General features: G+C 36.8%; 1 protein-coding gene across 1 annotated transcript in view; it reads left to right on the top strand.

Moving 5' to 3' along the window:
* TRDN (triadin) overlaps positions 1 to 21,029 on the top strand; it is a 231,466-nt gene that overhangs the window by 97,870 nt on the left and 112,567 nt on the right. Inside the window, 2 exon segments of the mRNA XM_061989612.1 lie at positions 9,347 to 9,418; positions 20,430 to 20,492. Coding sequence (XP_061845596.1) covers positions 9,347 to 9,418; positions 20,430 to 20,492 — 135 coding nt within the window.

Below are 21,029 nucleotides of genomic sequence, written 5' to 3'. Positions count from 1 at the left end.
GAGGGCATTGTCAGCAAGTTTGCTGATGGTACTAAACTAGGGGGAGTGGCTGACACACCAGAAGGCTGTGCTGCCATTCAGTCAGATCTAGACAGGCTGGAGAAATCTAATGAAATTCAGCAAGGGCAAGTGTAGAGTCTTGCATCTCTGGGAAAGAATAAACCCATGTACCAGTAAACTGAGAGAAGTGTAGGGGAAAAGGACCTGGGGATCTTGGTGGACGGCAGGATGCGCATGAGCCAGCAATGTGCCCCAGTGGCCAAGAAGGCCAATGGCATGCTGGTATGTATTAGAAGGGCTGTGGGCAGTAGGTTGAGAGATATTCTCCTCCCCCTCTACTCTGCCCTCGTGAGACTGCATCTGGAATATTGTGTCCAGTTCTGGGCCCCTCAGTTCAAGAAGGACAGGGAGCTGCTGGAGAGAGTTCAGTGCAGGGCCATCAAGATGATGGAGTGAAGCATCTCCCTTATGATGAAAGGCTGATGGAGCTGGGGCTCTTTAGCTCAAAGGAGACATAGGGGTGACCTCATTAATGTTTACAAATACGTAAAGGACAGGTGTCAGAGGATGGAAGCAGGCTGTATAAGCTGGAACATAAGAGGTTCCAAAAAAACCACAAGAAATAATTTCTTCACTGTGAGGGTGACAGAGCACTGAAACAGGCTGCCCAGATGGGTTGTTGAGTCTCCTCCTCTGGGGACATTCAAAACCCACCTGGATGAGTTTCTGTGTGACCTACTTCTAGATAGTCCTGCTCTGACAGGGGCTTCGGACTTGATGATCTTTCAAGGTCTCTTCCAACCCTTAAGATTCTATGATTTCCACATAATAATTCATTAATGGATTTAACTGCAACTCTGTCAACCAACCACCGTATATTGCATACATTTCTAGTTGGGATCAGGAGCATCAACTGTAGATTAAAACAGAAAAAGAAACTCCACTCATAGCTGTACCCATGTCCCCCTTGCCTGACTAATTTGTACACTTGTTATGCATACTTACATTCGATGAAATAAAAATTCACAGGAAAATTTTTAAAAAAAAAAAAAATCAAACAAATTCCTAGCTGTGACTTTAATTAGATTTGGCGACTGAGTGAAAATGTACCAACCAACTCATTTTCACGCAACCTCCAGAAATCTGTGCCAAAAGAATATCACACCTGTTCAGTTACCAAATCAAGTAGAGCTAGAAAAAGCACTTTCTGTTCTGAAACATCACTAAATAAACATATATATATATTTGTGTATATGGGCATGCTTATGTACACACAGGTTTGTTCATGCATAAATATAGTATATATTGTATAGCTATAAGTGTGTGTGTATATATACATATATATATAAGAATGCATCATCAAAAACAAATGATGAACTCAAATCTCCATGTATTAAAAGTAGAAGACTATCAATTGAGAGCTTTAAACTGAAGGACATGGGTGGTGGGGGGAGAAATAACAACAAACAAGCTGTCCTGTCTAGTAGGGAAACAAAGCAGGGCAGGGAATGCAATGGTAAGTGCCTTTCAGCCACACACCATGATGAGATACAGAAGGTTGACCACCCTGAAGGAGTAACAAATCAGGGAGGATCTTCTTGCATACATCCAGGAAAACCTGTGTGTTTAAGTAAGCCCCTACATTGTCTGTACACCAATGTGAGCAGACTGGGGAATAAGCAGGAGGAACTGGAGATGTGGGTGTGGATGCAGGGCTATGACCTCATTGCAGTTACTGAGATGTGGTGGGACAGCTGCCATGACTGGAGCACATCCGCAGAGGGCTTTTTATTTTTTAGGAAAGATAGGCCAACAAGGTGAGGAGGTGGAGTTGCTCTCTAAACGAGGGAGCAATTAATGTGCATTGAGCTCTGCCTGGGTGGGGATGAGGGGCAGGTTGAGTGCTTGTGAGTGAAAATCAAGGGGCAGAAAAAGGTAGGTGATGCTGTTGTAGGAATTGGCTACAGGCAACCCAATCAGGAGGAGGAAGCTGATGATGTCTTTTAAAAACAACTGAGTTGCCTCACAATCACAATCCTGGGTCCTCATGGGTGACTTCAACCTCCATGATATTTGCTGGCAAAGCCACACAATCAAGAGTGTGTGGTCCAGGAGGTTCCTACAGAATGTTGATGACAACGTCCTGTCACAGGTGGTTGAGTAATCAACAAAGAGGGGTGTGCTACTGGACTTAGTGCTGACAAATAAGGAGGGTCTGGTTGGGGATGTGAAAGTTGGAGGCAGCTTCAGCTGCAGTTACCATGAGATAATAGAGTTAAAGATACTATGTGGAAGAAGCAGGACACCAAGCAGGATTGTAACCCTGTATTTCAGGCAAGCTGACATTGGCCTCTTCACAGACCTGCTGGAGGGATCTCATGGGAGAAGATCCTAGATGGTAGAAGTGCCTAAGAGAGCTGGTTGGTCTTCAAGCGCCACTTTCTCCAAGCACAGGATCAGTGTATCCCCACATGTAGGAAAGCAGGAGAAGGAGGCAGGAGGCCTCCATGGGTGAGCAAGGATCTGCTGGGACAACTCAGGCAGAAAGCAGACACCTATGAGAGGTAGAAACAGGGAAAAGAGGGTTATCAGGATAGTCAACATGGATTCACCAAGGGGAAATCCTGTTTAACCAACTTGAGAGCCTTCTACAAGAGCATAACTGGCTGGCTAGAGGAGGGGAGAGCAGCAGATGTCATCTACCTTGACTTCAGCAAGGCTTTTGACACTGTCTCCCATAACATCCTTGTCAGAAAGCTCAAGAAATTTGGATTGGAGGAGCGGACAGTGAGGTGGATTGAGAACTGTCTGGAATATAGAGACCAGAGGGTAGTGATCAATGGCATGGAATCGAGTTGGAGACCCATGGCCAGTGAGATTCCACAGGCATTGGTTCTGGGGCCAGTCTTGTTCAATGTCTTCATCAACCACTTGGATGAGGGGACAGAGTGCACTCTTAGCAAGTTCACTGATGACACCAAACTGGGAGGACTGGCTGATTCCCCAGAAGGCTGTGCTGCCATTCAGGGACATTTCAACTGGCTTGAGACTTGAGCAGAGAGGAACCTCATGAGATTCAACAAGGACAGATGCAAAGTCCTGCACCTGGGGGAGGAACAACCCCAGGCACCAGTACAGGCTGGGGGTCGAACTGTTGGAGAGCAACTCTGCAGAGAGAGACCTGGGAGTGCTGGTTGAAAATAAACTGACCGTGAGCCAGTAATATGCCCTCATGGCTAAGAAGGCTAATGGTATCCTGGGATGTATCAAGAAGAGAGTGGCCAGGAGGATAAGGAAGTGATTGTCCCTTTGTACTTTGCACTAGTATGGCCACACGTCAAATACCCTGTCTACTTTTGGGCCGCTCAGTGTAAGAAGGACATTGAGGTGCTTGACTCTGTCCAGAGATGTGTAATGAAGTTGGTGAGGGGTTTGCAGAACAATTGTTATGAGTGCCAGCTGCAGAAGCTGGGGATGTTTAGGCTAGAGCAGAGGAGGCTGAATCATAGAATCATAGAATGGTAGGAGTTGGAAGGGACCTTTACATATCATCTAGTCCAACCCCCCTGCAGAAGCAGGTTCACCTAGATCAGGTCGCATAGGAACATGTCCAGGCAGGTCTTGAAGAATTCCAAGGAAGGAGACTCCACAACCCCTCTGGGCAGCCTGTTCCACTGCTCCCTCACCCTCACAGTAAAATTGTTTTTTCTTATGTTTAAGTGGAACTTTTTGTGTTCCAGCTTCATCCCATTACCCCTTGTCCTGTTGCTAGATACTATAGAAAAGAGGGATGTCCCACCCTTTAGAGTTTTATAAATGTTAATGAGATCTTCCCTCGATCTCCTCTTCTCCAGACTAAACAGCCCCAGTTCCCACAGCCTTTCCTCATATGAAAGATGTTACACACCCTTGATCATCTTGATGGCCCTGCGCTGGACTCTCTCCAGCACTTCCCTGTCCCTCTTGAGATGAGGAGCCCAGAACTGGACACAGTACTCCAGATGAGGCCTCACCAGGGCACAGTAGAGGGGGAGAAGAACCTCCCTTGACCTCCTGGCCACACTCTTCTTGATGCATCCCAGAATGCCATTGGCCTTCTTGGCCACAACAACACATTGCTGGCTCATATTTAGCCTATTATCAATCAGGACTGACAGGTATCTCTCTGCTGAGCTATTCTTCAACAGTTCAACCTGCAGCCTGTACTGGTGCATGGGGTTGTTCCTTCCTGGTTGTTCCTGAGAGGAGATATGACCATTCTCTAAAACTGCCTGAAGGGGAGCTGTAGGGAAGTGGGGATCAATCTCTTCTCTCTAGTAATGAATGATAGGATATGAGGAAATGGGCTCAAGTTGTGCCAGGGAAGGTTTAGATTGGATGTTAGGAATAACTTTTTCACCGAGAGGGTTGTTCAGCACTCGAACAGGCTGCCAGGGAGGTGGTGGAGTCACCGACCCTAGAGATTCTCAAAAGATGCTACTGAAGTAGGATCACAGAATCACAGACTTCTGTTTTAAAGTGAAGCATGCAGATAGATTGGACTTAATCCATGAAATCTCTCCTTTTTTTCTTATGCATCATAACAGTAACTGCCTGATAGTCAGGGTAACTGAACGTGAAAATTTAAAGGATTTTATTGCTACTGATACTCATAGAATATACTGTTGCAGTGTTTTTCCTTAGGTAATATCAACCCCATGTAAAATGAGAGTTTCACTGCCTGTTGGGCAACTGCCCATTTCATAAAGAGGCAGATCCTGACAGGAATTGAAAACCTGAAATATGTGTTGGGAACTAAGATAGATCTCCTTAAAAGCCTCACTTTACAATCCATTAATTCCATCTGTCACTGCCAAAAATTGAGTTCCAAATACATCATTAAGATCCTGTTTAAATTATTTTTTTCATTTTATATAATTTTCTTATCACTTTTAAAACTTCTGGGCTACATCTAGTTTAGTAAATCAAACTCAACTCACATGTTCTTTGAATTCCTTCCATCATAGAATGATCCATATCTCTTATACATCCTCAAGGTCAAAATGGGCCAGCTGCATCCCAACTGTCTATTAGGAGTGGTTCCTGGCCCTTATTAACTCCTGAATTGAGCCAATGAATTGTTTGAAACATAGCTGCTTGGTACATGTTAAGGTTGTCAGAGACTGCTCAAAAAAGTGTAGCATAGTATGTATATCTGAATTCCAGAGCCCAGTAACATTCCCTGGTATCATTTAACTTACTAGTGTACATAAAGCGATTGTATTACAGTGTGTTGCTCAGAAAGATTGCCTATTTGAGGCACCTGTATTCTGGATCCTCAGCTATTCTTTCTTAACAAAAATCAGTTTGCTTAAAGTTTTTCATGCACACATACTAAGAAACTCTTCCTCAGAATAGTGACTGTCTAACATCTGAAGAGTAATGACTGATGACAAGGAAGAGACTCATCTTTATCTTCAAGCAACTTACACATCAAAACTGGAAGTCAGGACAGAACAATGGGACTCCATTAAGCTTTCAATCTTCTGAAAGCAGATTCATTAGTCTTATCTCATTCTGCTGATCCATATCTTGTTCCAAGCTTCATCAAATGCTTGATTTAAATTTGTGTTTCACAACAAAGTTCTCCACAAAGAGTACACTTACTTTACTTCTATTTCAATTTTTATTTCAATTTTCTACTATCATTACAGAAAGATGTCATATCTGGACAAAATTAAATTTATCTGAAGACATTTTTTCTGTGCAGATAGACACTGTAAGAAAGTGTTGGTACTGTTGGGCTATAGGATTCCCACTGCTCAGGTAACAGGTATATGCATATGAGGAAGTTCAGTCATAGGAACGGTGTTTCCTCCTCACAATGCTTTCTGTGGTGACATTAATTTTCCTCATATTCAATTGAAATATTCAGATATCTACAATGCCTTTAGTAGCGCTAGTAATGCTACTACTACTACTAATAATAAATTTAGAGACTTTATGTCAATTAAGGTCACTACAGACAAATTGAACTGGACAGATCAGGGAAGAAAGAAAACCCCCATGATTTGCTCTTATCATAAGAAATCAATTTAGCCTCAATGCTCGGACATGACAGTTTGACACATGTAGAAAGGCACTTCCTAGCTTGAGATAAGTATAGTAATTAAAGTTTGTCTTGTATTCTTTATCATGTAATACAAAATCTAAAATATTCATAAACAAAGTCAGAATTAATTTGTAACATCTCAGGTAATTTAATAGACACTGATGACAGAAGTTTCACATAGCTTGAGGACTGTAGCTTATTTCAGTGAAGCATTCATGTTACCATCTAGTGTTTTAAACCTTAAACTCATCTTTGCAGCATATTTCTTTGCTTTCAGGCACTGGAGGAAGCTATTCAAGTCTTAACATGACAATTTTTCTCTTGGCAAGCACATTCCCATGAGCTTAAAGCCAAAACATTTCACTGTTTTGGTGTCCATCGTTCATTATTTGTTGTCAGATAGATAGTTGTGTATAATACCAGATGTGAAGGAAGTATCTGTAGCAAAACTGGATGGACAGATTAGGCATAGAAATGCATGCACATTTTTACATTTGCAGTTACTTTTATTTGAGAAATCAAACACTAATTAAAAAAAAATCAAAACTCAAATGAAGCTTTTTGGCTTATCTCATAATAGAAAAATAAAGATTACATGTGAAATGAGAATGAAATAAATATGCAGACACTAAATTTCAGTGTTCTTTTGTGTCTGCATTTTTAAAGAAATGAGATAACTGTACTTCCAATAATAATAGTGGTAATCTGGATAATGATTTGTCATGATTCACGGAGTAATCTGATTGTCTAGTGAGATCATTAAAAACATCCCGGCTTACTCTCATTTACATCATGGATATGTGTCCAACTGGCCACTGCTGGAGTCAAGATAGTAGACACCATTAATCCTAATGGTCTGATCTGCTGAGACCAATTCCACATTTCTATTTCTAAGTTCTCTATAGTACAGAAAAACACCAGTGCCTTGTAGCTTACTGAGAGAAGGAAGAGAAAAGAAATCCTACTTAGGATATCCTCTTTAACATATTCCATCAAAAGAATGGATAAAATATTTATTCAGCTACTATCCTTTCATACCCATCAAAGTGAATAGAGAGGCATCTAGTAGCACATGGAAATATTAAAGCTTTTTATCAGAGTGGATGGAAACCTGCTCAGAACAAACATTCTGGCCTAGGGGATAGTTTTTGATCTGTGAAGCTTAAGCTTTTGGTGCTTAAAACACTCTTATAGTGGATCATGTGGTCAATTTGCATGAAATAAATTATTTTCTTAAAGCTTGTAAAACTATAAAATAGAACTTGACAAGTCATTAGTAATAAGTGGTATCGCACTGCCGTTATGCTAACTAACACTAGTGAAATCATTAGAAAACTGTTGCTATGGCTAAGAACAGGAAGATAGTGGGGCCAGCCTATACTTTGACCTAGATGTGTTAGATCATTGCCCCACACAGTAGATACCACACTGCAGTCCAAATTATTGGCTATCCTTCTTCATTAGTGATCTACTCAACATTGTGAGCCACTGCCCTTTATCATCTTTCACACAAAACAATTAGTTCAAGTTATAAAATTTAGCACTTTTCCAATAATAAGCAATCTTAGTTTAGCCAAAAAACAAAGAAAAGAAGGGGAGAAAAAGTAGTAAATTTTAGTCTAGGAGTTTAATCAAAATGCCAAAAGAGTAAGATTATTCATCCATTTTACATTATTCCTTAGATTATTTTTGTTTCCACTGTGAACTGTGAAGTCAATTAATGAAGTTTTTGTATGTTAACAGAATTATGGTCATAACTTCTCTATTATGATTGACAACAAATGGTATTCAGCATCTCATTAGCTCAGTTTGCAACTTCAAGATGATTTCTGAAGTTTGCCTACCATTCCTTTTAAGACTAGAGTCATTCTGTGATCAGATTGGTCAATATCCACTTGTGATTGTAGCCGAGACAGGAAATATGTGTAAAACCTAAGAATTTTACTATTTGTTGCACAGTGCCTTCAATATATTGATTTTTTCAATGTGTTGACATTCTGCCATGATTCAGATGTATGGGCTGAGTTTGGCTCTGTGTGTGATATTTTGTACAAATCACTTGATGAACTAAACTATATTCTTGCAAGTTATTTGCCTGCAGTTGTACATATGCTGATGAGATGCAATAGCATTAAGAACATGGTGCTCAAATCCCTCTGCTCTCTTCAAGATGATACTTTCTCACACATTCCCCATGAGTACATATGCTTTCTTAAAATGAGGGGTAAGTATGATACTGAATTTTCCAAGGTTCATTAAGAACTTAATTTCTCTTCTGAGTCTAAGACCAAGCATGAGGCATGGCTTTGAGTTTCTGATCGGAAGCTGGAGCTGAGATTTAGTAGCCTGATTGCATGTGGACTCTGCTGCAGTGAATGTATACTGGTGCATATGACCGAATCAATATTATGTTTAACTACTGAATTTTATTTCACAGATCACAACAAATTGTGCTTTCCAAATGACAATGACATGATAGGTACTGAGCATAAATGTCAAGAGATAGAAATTAAGAGGAAATAAGGAGATTGCAAATAGGAATTTCAAACCAGAAAAGAAGCATAAGTAATATGAGTGCAATAGATCCATTCCTGAATCTGTGCGCGAATGCAGTGAAAAATACTGTAGGTAAAGCATGGTATTTGCACTTTGGCTAAGACAGTATAGAAAGTTCCGATTCAATACCATGAGACAGTACAGTGTAATCCTCTAAATGACTTGAGGTATTTCAGTCAGCAGCTGAAATCAGAATCTCATAAGTATTTACAGTGCATGACCTGATTGGTATAGGCCAATTAAGACTAATCTTTAAGGATGAGAAGCATAATAATTTTTACTGGTGTTTCAAGAAGTTCATAATAAGTGGACTTGAGGGAGCAACTGAAGATCATTTGTTTGACAGAAGAAAATAAGGTTTTACTGTAGAAGAGGCATTGTGAATATGTAACCTTATTATCAAGGTATTATTCTTCAGAATTTTTTAGTCTAATGAAGAAAAATAGAACCATAAGCATTTCAGCATACGCTTGAGTCACTTGGACTTCATTGATTTAAAATGTGTCTCTTAAAAATAATTACTTTGTTTGTTGAGAAATACATTTCCATCCTATTGTGTCTCGAAGATAATAGCTTTCATGCACAGTGTAATATTTTAAACATGAACAATTTTGAAGGGAGCTCAGCCTCCCAATAAATCTGTTCAACCTGTCAGTGAATACATTTTCTATGCTTCTTAACTTCTATACTCATGTGCAGGACATAAGGAAATGGTACCACCTCCTCTTCTTCTAGAACATAGTCCAAGAAAGAAACCAGCAACTATTGAAGGCAAGTTTGAAAATTTTCTCTTCCTTTATTAGCTTCTACTCATTGATTTGACTCTCTATTCTGATGGATTTTGTTTATAAATATAATCTATATTACAAAAATTATTAAGCCTGGGACATGAATGACACAATCATATTTACATGACAAGACCTAAGTATTCCTTATAGCAGTCCCACAGATGGCTCAGGGGATTTCCTGAGGAAATAGATTACAGGATCAAGGCTCAATCCGTAAAATGCCTTAGGTGGTGTTCAACCATAAGTCATCATCTAACTGTAAACAGTAATCAACATGATCCTCTTAATATACTTGGGATTACTCTTTCAGCTATTGTTATTCAGTAATGTTTTTGTGTATTATCTGCAATAACCAACATCGTATTTCAGCATTTATCAACCATATTCCTATTGTTACAATCACAGAAAGACAAATATCCCTGCAATTGAATTACATTGTTTACAATCTAATCATATTGATAAACTGGTCGAAATATGCATATGTCCAATCACTTCAAACTACAACTGCAATATGCGTTTATTATCTCTGCATCATACAATTTAACACTACAAAACATACAAGTCTTTTCATGTAATTATATAGTAGTTTTCATATAACACTTCAGAATCATTCAGTCACACCATGGCACTCACTAATCTCCCTCACAGAGGTCTTAGTTTATATCATCCTGAAAGCAATTGCAATCAAGGAGAAAGACAGATGGAGTGGCAGAAGAATAAGTAACAAAAGCTGCAAGATTTGCCTGCATTTGGAAAAAAAAAATAAAAAAGAGTGAAATTTTGTCAGGACCTATGACTAAAAGAAAGAGTTAAATTAATTAGATATTTTTGTAATGTGATTATTGATGATCAGAACATTTGGATGAAAATTGTTACACATCTAATTATCTCTTTTCTCAAAATCTCAATTAATCTTTTGTTATAACATACTGTTTAAAGGAATATGAAACTGTGGTTATTGCTACACAATATAGTATATAAATAGATTTGCAGCCTTGCTTATTTTAGAGAAATGTTTGAACCTTGCTTATCAGCAAAAAGAAGTCCCTGTAATGTTAAACACTTTTATCCACCAATTAACCATAATAGGAAAAAGACATAATAGAAAAAGTCTGCTACATTTGCTAAGTGATAAACTTAATCTTTAAATATAACTGTTATACAACATGAACTAGCATCAAATTAACATTAAGTTCTTGATTTTGAAAATCATGAGGAGCATGCAATTACTGAAATTGCACATGGAAATGACTATTTATGACCAATTACACATTTGTGTGTTTCATTAGCTCATTTATGCATGCAATTGAGGTAATTGTGAATGTAAATTAGACACCCATTTGGCAAACAAATTGGGGGGCAGATTATCTGCTCAGAATCGTACAACTATTAAGACTCAAGGACAGTTTCCAGTATATAGTACTGTTCATGCAAGAGTTTTGGAGGAAATTAAGAAGGAAGAATTACTTGCAAAATGCTGCTGTGAAAAGCTGTTATACTGTGCTATTCTGTGGTTTCCATATATACGTGTGTGGTTTCCACACATATATATATCCATATACTGCCACAGTGTCTTTAGGAACCCTAAACCTTGAAACTTTATTTCAGCCCTGGGGAAAATAATTAAGTAGTTTATAGGAATATATGTCACAATTTCAGAAGTGAAAAAGAAGCGTAGGCAGAGAAATTTGAATACCTCAAATAGTTCAAGAGACATCTGTCTGTGAATTCTTAATTACTACATCACTAAATATCACTGATCCCTTATGAAAACACAGATTGAAACAAATATTCTTATCATAAAATTGAAGATAGTATCATAAGTTATCGGAATAGGGAACATGTACAAACATTCATTAATTGAGAAATATACTTCATATAACATTGAAAGATTGGCCCAGCCCTTGACAGAGGCAACAAGCTCTGAAAAAAAGGTAAAACTGTAGGAAGTAACAGAACAGATGTCACACAGAAAATTTATAAAACCGATCTATTTATATCCTAGGCTTTCCAACTCAGTGATATTCAGATACTAGACACAAACCCATGCAGCTGGTAAAGGCTGAAAAGATTTTACTCTTTTTCTAGATTGATATATTTTCATTATTGTCCTGCTTTGCCAGTATCTTCTTAGGTAATCTTGGACCATTCTTGGTTTCTGATAAGGTAGAAATAGTGGCAGTGTATGTGCCAGGTATGTCTAACAGTTTTAGATTATTTGATAGTTTCAAATTGAAGCTTTTACTGGATAATATCCAATTCCCAGTAGAAACTCTGCTCTGCTGAATTTGTAAGGTCTTAAAAAACTAACATATTGGTATCATGTGTTAAATCTCAACCTTTCTGTCCTTGTCATTGCCATTTTCTTTTCCTTCACCTCTACAGTAAACTTTTGGAAAAGGGATAATTATGTAAGATAATCTCATATTCTAATAGTATGCAATAAATTGCATTGATGTGTGTGCATCTGAATACTTTTCTGATACTTTTTGCTCAGAAAGCAAAATGCATTGTACTCATTAGGTCAGAACGTAAAAGAATTTATTATTATTCTCCTATCTCATGGTGATTTGTCTCTTTTCAAAAAGAACTGATATTTTGAGATCTTACACTGAAAGTTCAATAAAGAGCTTGAAGTTTCAGATCACAAGTAGAAGAGAATAACAAAAGATCCTGTAACAGTAAGCAAGAGAACCAGGGTAAGGGAATTTGTGAAGAGGAAGACATTGATACATAACTTTTGCTTGTGTTCCGAGCTTGGAAACCTTGTCTGGCAAATCATGAAGTAAAATAACTTATTTTAAATATCTTAGCTTTGACTCTTTCACAAGGACATGGAAGCAACATGCTCAGCTTGGCCAACACACTGATGCTGCCATCTAGGGAGGACACTGGTGCTGGCTATAATCTGAAGAGATCTATTCTCCATGGCTACTTGAGCTTTGACTTTAATATGCTTCTTCCTTGATTGTCATCCTCTCCACCTCTTCTACATCTAGCTTCATTGTACTTTGGTATCCACTGACATCCTAAACGGGTCCTGCAGCATACACTGATTCTGTGTGAATCTCTCTCAGGTCTTGACATTTCTGTTAATCTCACAAGCTTTTAGTTTCCTCCATTTCCCCATTCACCCAAGAAGGACTCTCCTTCCTGATAGTCTTTACATGTAATGCTCTCTGACATGGCAGGGTAATCTCTCAGGAAGATGTTGCAGTTAGACAAGAAATGCCAAAACTAAGCTCAGAGGCTTAGGTAGTTATTAGTAAGGCTTCATATTAATTGTTCCAGAATAGCATGTCTGCTTTCTCACAAAATCACAGCACCATTATGAGATGCCTGTATCAAAATCCTTCTCATAGCAGAAGGCATCTTAATGTGTATTATGTATAATCTCAAAAAGACAGTATGCTTTGTAAAACTTTAAAGAGCATTGTTTCACAGAAAAAAAAAGACCTTTGAACACCATTTTATATGAGTATGATTTTCCACGTTGTGTTGTCCTAGAAATCTATGTATGTATCTTTGAGTGGGAGAGCATTTACCACAGAAGACTCATTAACATAACGATTCTGATCACTTAATGGATCGTGATGAAGTATGCTGGCTGTTCTTTGTCATGTTGCTGGTATTTATGATATTAAATGAGGTAAAAAAAAAATTAAAATCTCTGTAATGCCTTTGGAGGATCTCTGAGGGAAAAAAAACCATCACCATTTGAATGCTCTAATTATATATTTTGCAGAACCTAGTAAAGTGAGTTGCTGTGAAATATGTTTAACTTCCTCAAAAATTCCCGTGGAGGCTAAATTGATGCTGAAATAGAAATCTGCATCTATCTTTGTTGCTGTATAGAATGTACACTATATGACTACCTTAAGAAGAATTTCTGTTCTATAACTCAGTTCATGAATTTAACATTAGGGGATACAACCAAGAGTGTCTAAATCACTAAAGCCAATACAAATTTTGACAAAACTCCCTTGATGTATGGAAGTGTATAAATCTTGTACAATTCAATCTGCCTCTGTAAGGTCTGTCAACAGCCTTCTCTTTTGTACAGAGAATGTTCTATAAAAAAACTTATTTTCCTTTTGTACTATAAAATCAATTATCCTTTGAAAAAATTCTTCTAGTGAAAGATTCAAGATACAACAGAAACCTTTTAAAATGCAAAATGTTTAGGTTTTCTATAAATTTAGAACATTATTAATAATGCTGCCATGATTTGTGGATGACAATCTATTTTCTGATAATTTTTAATCCAAAGAAGAATATTTTTTTCTTGTTAGAAATATCATAATACAACGTGCTGGGTTTTAATTTACTTTATTGGAAGAAACAGTTTAGGAAGCTATAACAGAATGCTGTATATACAGCATAAAACCAAAGGTATTTTGAGAAATATCAGCCCTACATCTTCCTGAGTCTGAACTGAAGACAGTAAAATCTTTGAAATAATATGCACAAGGTTTCAAAATGAGTTATTTCATGATTCAGAAATTTAAATGGTAAACTCTAATGATTTAACTAAAGTGAAAAAAGCCTAAATCTTCACTGTTTCAGAAAACCCTTGACATTTTACTTAAGGACATGAGGTTCTACTGTACTAGTTTTATTCTAACATAAAACAAAAAAAAATGAAACAGAAATTGTGAAAAAAGCTTATCAGAATGTAGAAAAATTATATGCAAGGATATGTATATTTTGATTAAGCATATAACTGTTTCCTCATTACTATTAATCCAATTTTGAATATTATATTATACATTTAAAAATAAATATTCACCAAAATCTACCCAATAAAATGATATCAAATAACTTTGAAGATCATTTTAACTTTTAATTTATTTTTTTAACTCCTGCAGAAAAGTAATAATCTTTTGTATATGTTGCACCTGTGAATGGTTAATACTTACTTGGATTAAGATTCTCTGGACTTGCAAGGGCAGAAATTAAATATTTCTTTTGGAAGAAAAGAGATATTCTTGCAGAAGACTGAAAAATGTGACCCATAAAAAATATCATCAAAATATTTCCCAGCACCGGTAACACAGTTGGTACTGCTGTTGATTCGTGTTGCCTAGTAGGAATATCAATCTTAAGAAGGGAGAAGGCTAACCCTGCTGACTTAGCTGTGTTAGTTTGGTTCTTGCTGTGGAAGGTTGTACTATAAGAAGTCAGTGTTCTCCTGGAAATTTAATTCTTCATCATAATAATATTTTCATATTTGCCATTGACCATTGTCCTATGCAATTTCTGTTACTGGTCTTGTCATGGAAGCTGGCATGCCCTCTCTTTTTTCCCTTGGCATGCATATTCTGGTTTCATTATACTGGTATTTGTACTCCTTTGCTCCCCACTGTGTTGTTTAGTGAGGGCAACATATGGTCTCATGCTATTAATGAACAGTTTTGGTGCTTAATTCAACAGAGCCGTGAAAAAGAAGTCTATAATCACTACAGGAAGAAATGAGAAACACTTATGTGGGTCACATGAAAGCACCAGGAATTTCAAGCATGACATTGCTATTACATACTTTCTACAGACTTCAGAAATATCTCCATAAGCAATCTTCAAACCTGCCAAATAGTCTTTTGGATTCAGTTATGAAAACAGTGAAGCACTCTTAAAAAGCAAAATCAGGTTGGAGACTGCCTGGATAGCATAGAACTTTGCCGTGTATTATATCTTCACTGACCTGTGGGCCCCATTAGTTTTTCACTTGCTGAATATGAGAACAAATCATATTGCATTATTCTGCTGAAATAAAATGGTGCAGTTTGAATACAGCTTTGCAAAAAATGCACTTAATACTGGCCAAGGCACTCATAAATTAGAGTGTCTGTGTGCATGCGCACATATATACGTATGTGTGTGGAAGAAACAACTCTGAGAACTTTAGATTCTGATTAGATTTCTTTGATCTTTATTGACTTTTCAGTAGTTTGACTGAGACAGAAAGAATTGTTTCACATGGAGAAAATAATTGAACTAACAAGGATGTTTTTACCGCAGAGAGGATTTTCAAAATGACGACTGAGGTCAGTTTTTACTTGCAATTTAGATTTAATTGTAAAAGTATGAGTTTCCATGACATCCTAAACTAAGCGTAAATATTTCCTTGCCTCTTTTTTAACTCCTCCAAAATACTTTTAACCCTAAATGGGCCTCATTTTGTGAATGTATGTGAAATAGCTTAAAATCAAAAACTGCACCTGACCAATCATTGTCAGTCTCTACCCTAAGCAACATGTAAAGGGGAAAGAAATGTCATGAAAATCTGAAAGGTAATGAGTTATTTTCGTATTTAAAAAGATATCCAGGTCCTACTGAAATCAATAGCAGAAACTTTAACTGAGCTCAGGATGGTAAGGATTTCTGTCACAAATTAAAACAAAAAGGGTTCATGAATGGTCTTTTAAAATCAGGCTGGTGAGAGCTTAAGGTGTGCAGAGATGCTTTGGGAATAATGCAATGAAGTTGTACCTGGAATGAAGTTATTGTGTTCAGTTTGAATTATGACTTCTCAGGAAAAGGTAAAAGTTTGTTTTGTTGTTTTGTGTGTAGGTGAATATACACACACTTGTTTTGCTCCTTATTTCTGCCAGTACCAGAATCAGTAGGCAAGAAAAACTACTGTAGTATTTCACAAAGCCAGGCAATATCCAAAACCTCTCACAAGAGCTTTTCTCCTGAGATTTCCTGACAACAGGGTTTTAGACAAATGCAAATGTAGACAAACATTTTAGACAAATGTAAGCCTTGTATAAGTATCTGAACTTTAGAAGGCTTACCTGAACCAAAGCATCCCAAAACCTCTGGCATTCAGTCCCACTAGTTAGTGTTTGTTATGCCTCTCCACAAGAAAGTATCAGTGGCTATATTTTCCTGCCCTCCTTACCTTTCTCACAGGGGATGGGATGAACTGACAATTCCTTCCAAAGTCAATGTTTCCTTAAGAATATGGAGCATCTAGAGCAATACGGAGAATAACTCTTAAAACATGTCCTCCCCCAGTATCCAGGCAGTATTCACATGACACTATGCCCAGTAACTCACATGCATCCCTAAATTTAGATTCTACTCAGCACTGGCACAGTAGCCCACTGGTCTTACCAAGCCTGTTTTCAAGTGCTGCATTGTTAGCATGTTTCCATTATCTCCCCTTCCCTTGCCTTTGACTTCCCATAAGAATAACACAAAGACAATATCAAAGCTGGTAAAGGCAGTACATCTTGGTCCCTGTTGAATCTTACTTAGATTTCCACTGGTGTCCTTGGACTCAAAACCCTTAATCAGAAATAGATTATTCCATCTCAGATGCTCCTTTGCTTTAAGGCTGTTCTCTTTTCACCAGTCACTTCCCATGAAAACTATTCTATGCAGCTTCTCTTTTTTTCCCCCATGACTTTTTTTTTCTGAATTTCCCATTCAGTAGCACATTCCTGCTTTAATTCACACTTCTCATGTTCATCGGATTCTTCCTTGTGCTACAGAAAGATCCACTTCTGCATAGAGTCTACAGAAAAATCTCTACTAAATGCAAAGTCCATTGCTTGTCTTGCTGACTGATTCTGTCATTTTGTACTCTGCCACCTGCATATATCCCTGTTTTATTCATGTAAGGCACTGCAGACTTTTAAAAATTCTTTCTTACATCCTATATGCAAAATGTGGTTCTGGACTAGTGCTCCTCGTGAAGAAAAAAAAACCAAAAAAAAAAAAAAAAGTTAATCACATTATCAGGAAACAGTAACAAAAACAATTGATTTTTCAACAATCAATTGCACTTGAATTTCATATTGTAACCAACTCTGAATCTTCAAAACCACCTTGTATTTACTCATGTAATTTACTCTTTACGTATATTATAATCTCTCTTTCTGCAGCTGATCCATGGATGTTTGTAGTCCTGTTACTACTTAAAAAAAAAATGAGTGCTTTCAATAAACAGTTGGGGATCATATTGTACAGTGCAAAAGACCTGTATTAAGATCTGATATAATTATTTGTTCTGGTTCTTAATTTAGCTGTGTACATATCTGGAGAAAAGTGACTGTATTTACTATTTCATAAATTAGTTTTTGCTGATTTTAAATATATATTTAATATGCAACAATCTAAATGTGAGTTACTCAGATTGAGAGGAAATGAATTTATTCAAGAAATAGGAATGCTTCCTTAAATCAGAAATTGCTTTTCCCCCCAATATCCATATACCAAATCCATCATTCTCATTTACATCAACTTTTGTCCGTAGTAGCTGTGAGGGACTAGATGAGGCTGAGATGTGAATGGAAGCCCTGTGTCTGTTTTCTTCACACTTGACCAAGAGTGCATATCTTGCATTGGGCAGCGGTAATGGGAAACTGAAACCACAATCCTTTAATACCTCTCTATCATCCTCTAAAAAATTTATAATGGATATAGATATCTCCAGGCTCCCTGGACACTCTGAATATTGTAACTTGAAAGTGTAATGGAAGAAAATTACTTTAGTAGAATTAATTGTGGAATGAATTGACAAAAAACCCTCTGCAGACAGGGATGTAGTCTCCTTGTGCTTTAGGTTATTTGCAGTGAAAATTCCTGCTACTTCCTGCACATCCTCCATACAAAAAGCTACATTTCTCAAAGCTCCATGTCAGCTCATGACTCCCAAGACACATGCCTCTGAATCTTGTTATGAACCTTGGAGGAGATTTCATGGTGCTTAGCTGGGCCTGAGAAGAATGCAAAATGTTACGTATTCAATGGAAAAAATAGCCTCTAATTAAAGAGAATCTTTTTTGTTGTAAAGACTTTGGGCTTACAAATTATTCCTGTGCATCACCAAGCATTAGAATTATAAGGAAGCAAAAAAAAATTAATTTAACTGGAAGGGTGGAGCTTTTAACAGCTCCGCTAATATTGAAGCATTCAGAAAAAACAGAAACCACAGAAGTATCAGCAGCACTTCAGTCCCTAGTTCTAGTAGAAAAAGGCTAGTGGAAGGAACATATTTAGAAGAAAGCTTTTTCTAACAGTAAGTTGATATGTTTAACAATTTATATTAAATCAGAAAAAGTAAGCAAACAATTAAACCATATTTTAACAGCTAGAGGAATTGTACATTGAATGTGGAAATTAAACACTGAAAAGTCATAGGTGGCACAGACAAGTGGAACTGTGGAACAATTTGTGTGTAATCTGATGCTGAAGAGTCTTTCATTTTGAGAAGGCAGCCACAGTCCCTAGCATGAGTCTCTGGAACGACGTGTTAAAGAGAGGGGGAGGCTGACTCTTGGGACCCCTAGAAATAGACAATAACAAGAAAATATATAAGAAAATGAAGATCCAAACAAGCTTGTGGAGGATGAGCACTACTGGGATGCTCTAAAAGTGCTTAAGAAACCAAAGTATCATAAAGCACACTTACAACACAAAGGATTTTGTTGCTTGGTCCAGTATGCTCAGAGTTTCAGTAGGGAGAATTAAGCTCACAAAACACTAGGAGAAACATTATGTGAAACATAAGCAAGGATTTTCTGCTTCATTTTCTGAAGACAATAACAAGGGTAATGAGTTGAACAAATCTGCTTAGAAAAATAAAGAAAAGGAACGTGTCAAGATGATGCTTAAGTTAAACACTATTGTCAGAAAGTCAGCAAAAGTATGGTTTTGGGAAACTGAATATTGCTAAATACATTGCCTCCACAATAGACAAAACAATTGCATTTCTGAAACCACAATGGACAGACTGTGGAATTAATGTAACTTATGAAAATAATGATTTTTCTATTAAACATACACATACTATGTTTTAGTTTAGGAAGCATGCTGTGCAGTATCAGTATTAATTTTTTTCATTCCCTCTTTGTATACATTTTTTCATGCAGAAGAAAAGTCTATTGTGGTGGCTGGAGAAATTAAAAGTAAGTTTCTTCATTTTTCCTTTATCTTCATGTTAATTTATACAAGGGATAATAACACGTTTCTTGGATCTGCTGACATCAGAAAATATTCCTATACTTGAAATATTTTTCAAGAAAATACTCTTGCTTAAAGGCTTATGGTTCTATGTTTGTGCCATTTTATATGGTATTAAAGCCTGTTTCTTATTTACATTCATAACAGTTAAATAAAAATAAATTGTAAAAAAAAAGCTAGTTCTACTAACTAAATCTACAGACAGAGTCATATACCACAAACTGAAGGTAACAAATTTGGCTTTTTGTGCATAAGCAGTTTAAAAAAGTATTTAGATTAGCTATTCTTGCACTCTTGTATTCTTTAACGTCAAAATGAGGATTCATTTCCTAAAGGAAAAAATAAGAATTGTGCCTTCCTCACTTCCTCTACTGAATTCCCAATCTTCTAATTATTAGCAGTCATGAAATAAGTAAGTAAATTGTTGTAGCTTCTTGTAAAGGAAGCAAAAACATTATCCTTATTTCTACTGTTGTCCAATTAATTGACAAAATAGAGGCAGATGCTTTTAAAATAAGTCATGTTCTTTTATATATGATTCTTTAACCACAATTCGTCATGAATAATAGAAGTCTTGTAATGTCAGTTTCAAAGTTTCAATTCATACAATTTATTATAGAGTTTTATTATATATGCAGGCTTTTCATGGCATTCTGCACTTGTTTCCAAGTATGTCCTGCATATTTTTCTATCATTCACTCAGATTTTATAAAAGAAGCAGAACAGGCACATAGCTGTGGAATCACCACAATAAACTCTTAGTTATACCTGGTTAATGGACATAGTTTCTTGAATTAGTACTTCCTCGGCACTACATTTGTTCTCTGAGTATTAAATTGTATTTTTGAGCTGATTATAGTAAACTTTTAAGTGACCAGCTTATCAAAACTAGAACCTACTGTAGTTAGTCAGGGATTCCAAACATGTATCCATACATGCATACGTGCATGCATACATGTGTTTATTTGTGTGTGTATATCTGTGTAAAGGCAGTCATCTGAACTTCTATATATTTTTTTTAGAGATGAAAGAGGAAAAGAAAAAGACTGATGCAAAGAGGGCTATGACTGAAGCTCGGAAGAAAGGTAAGATTTGGGAAAGTTTTTTATGGTCTCATTCAGCTTTTACTCCCACTACTGGCTTAAATCTCGTTGATCTTTTTTAGATTAATCCTATGTTTCTGGCTCTGTGTTGTTCTTCTCTTAGTTGTTTAGTCATTATTTGCATGACTGCTTCTGCAATATATAATGTCTGATATGTTCAGTGTCCAGTATTTTCTAAGCTAATTTTCTGACAAAAAGTCCTGTTTGGTGCTCTGGCAGAGTAAAGTGATACTTTCATACACAAAACTCATGGGAGCTATCATTCAGGTCATGGTGCACCACTTTATGAAGGTGGGGCAGATTTATTTATTTATTTTATAGAATCAAAACCAAACTTATGGTGACCAAACTACAAAGCTTTGATATTTCTCTAAATAGTATGTTGTTACATTCATTCCTAGGAAGCATCTAAAATCCACTAAGGTCTTGCTTTCATGGGAAAATATTTATACCACTCATTATTTTTTAATGATGTCATTGCTACTGGAGCTTAAGCTAAAAGGTGTCACATTCATGCAC

Source organism: Colius striatus, chromosome 2, assembly GCF_028858725.1.
Source record: "Colius striatus isolate bColStr4 chromosome 2, bColStr4.1.hap1, whole genome shotgun sequence".
Lineage (NCBI taxonomy): Eukaryota > Metazoa > Chordata > Aves > Coliiformes > Coliidae > Colius > Colius striatus.
Note: the sequence above shows the minus strand (reverse complement) of the source record. Positions and strands in the feature narration are given on the sequence as shown.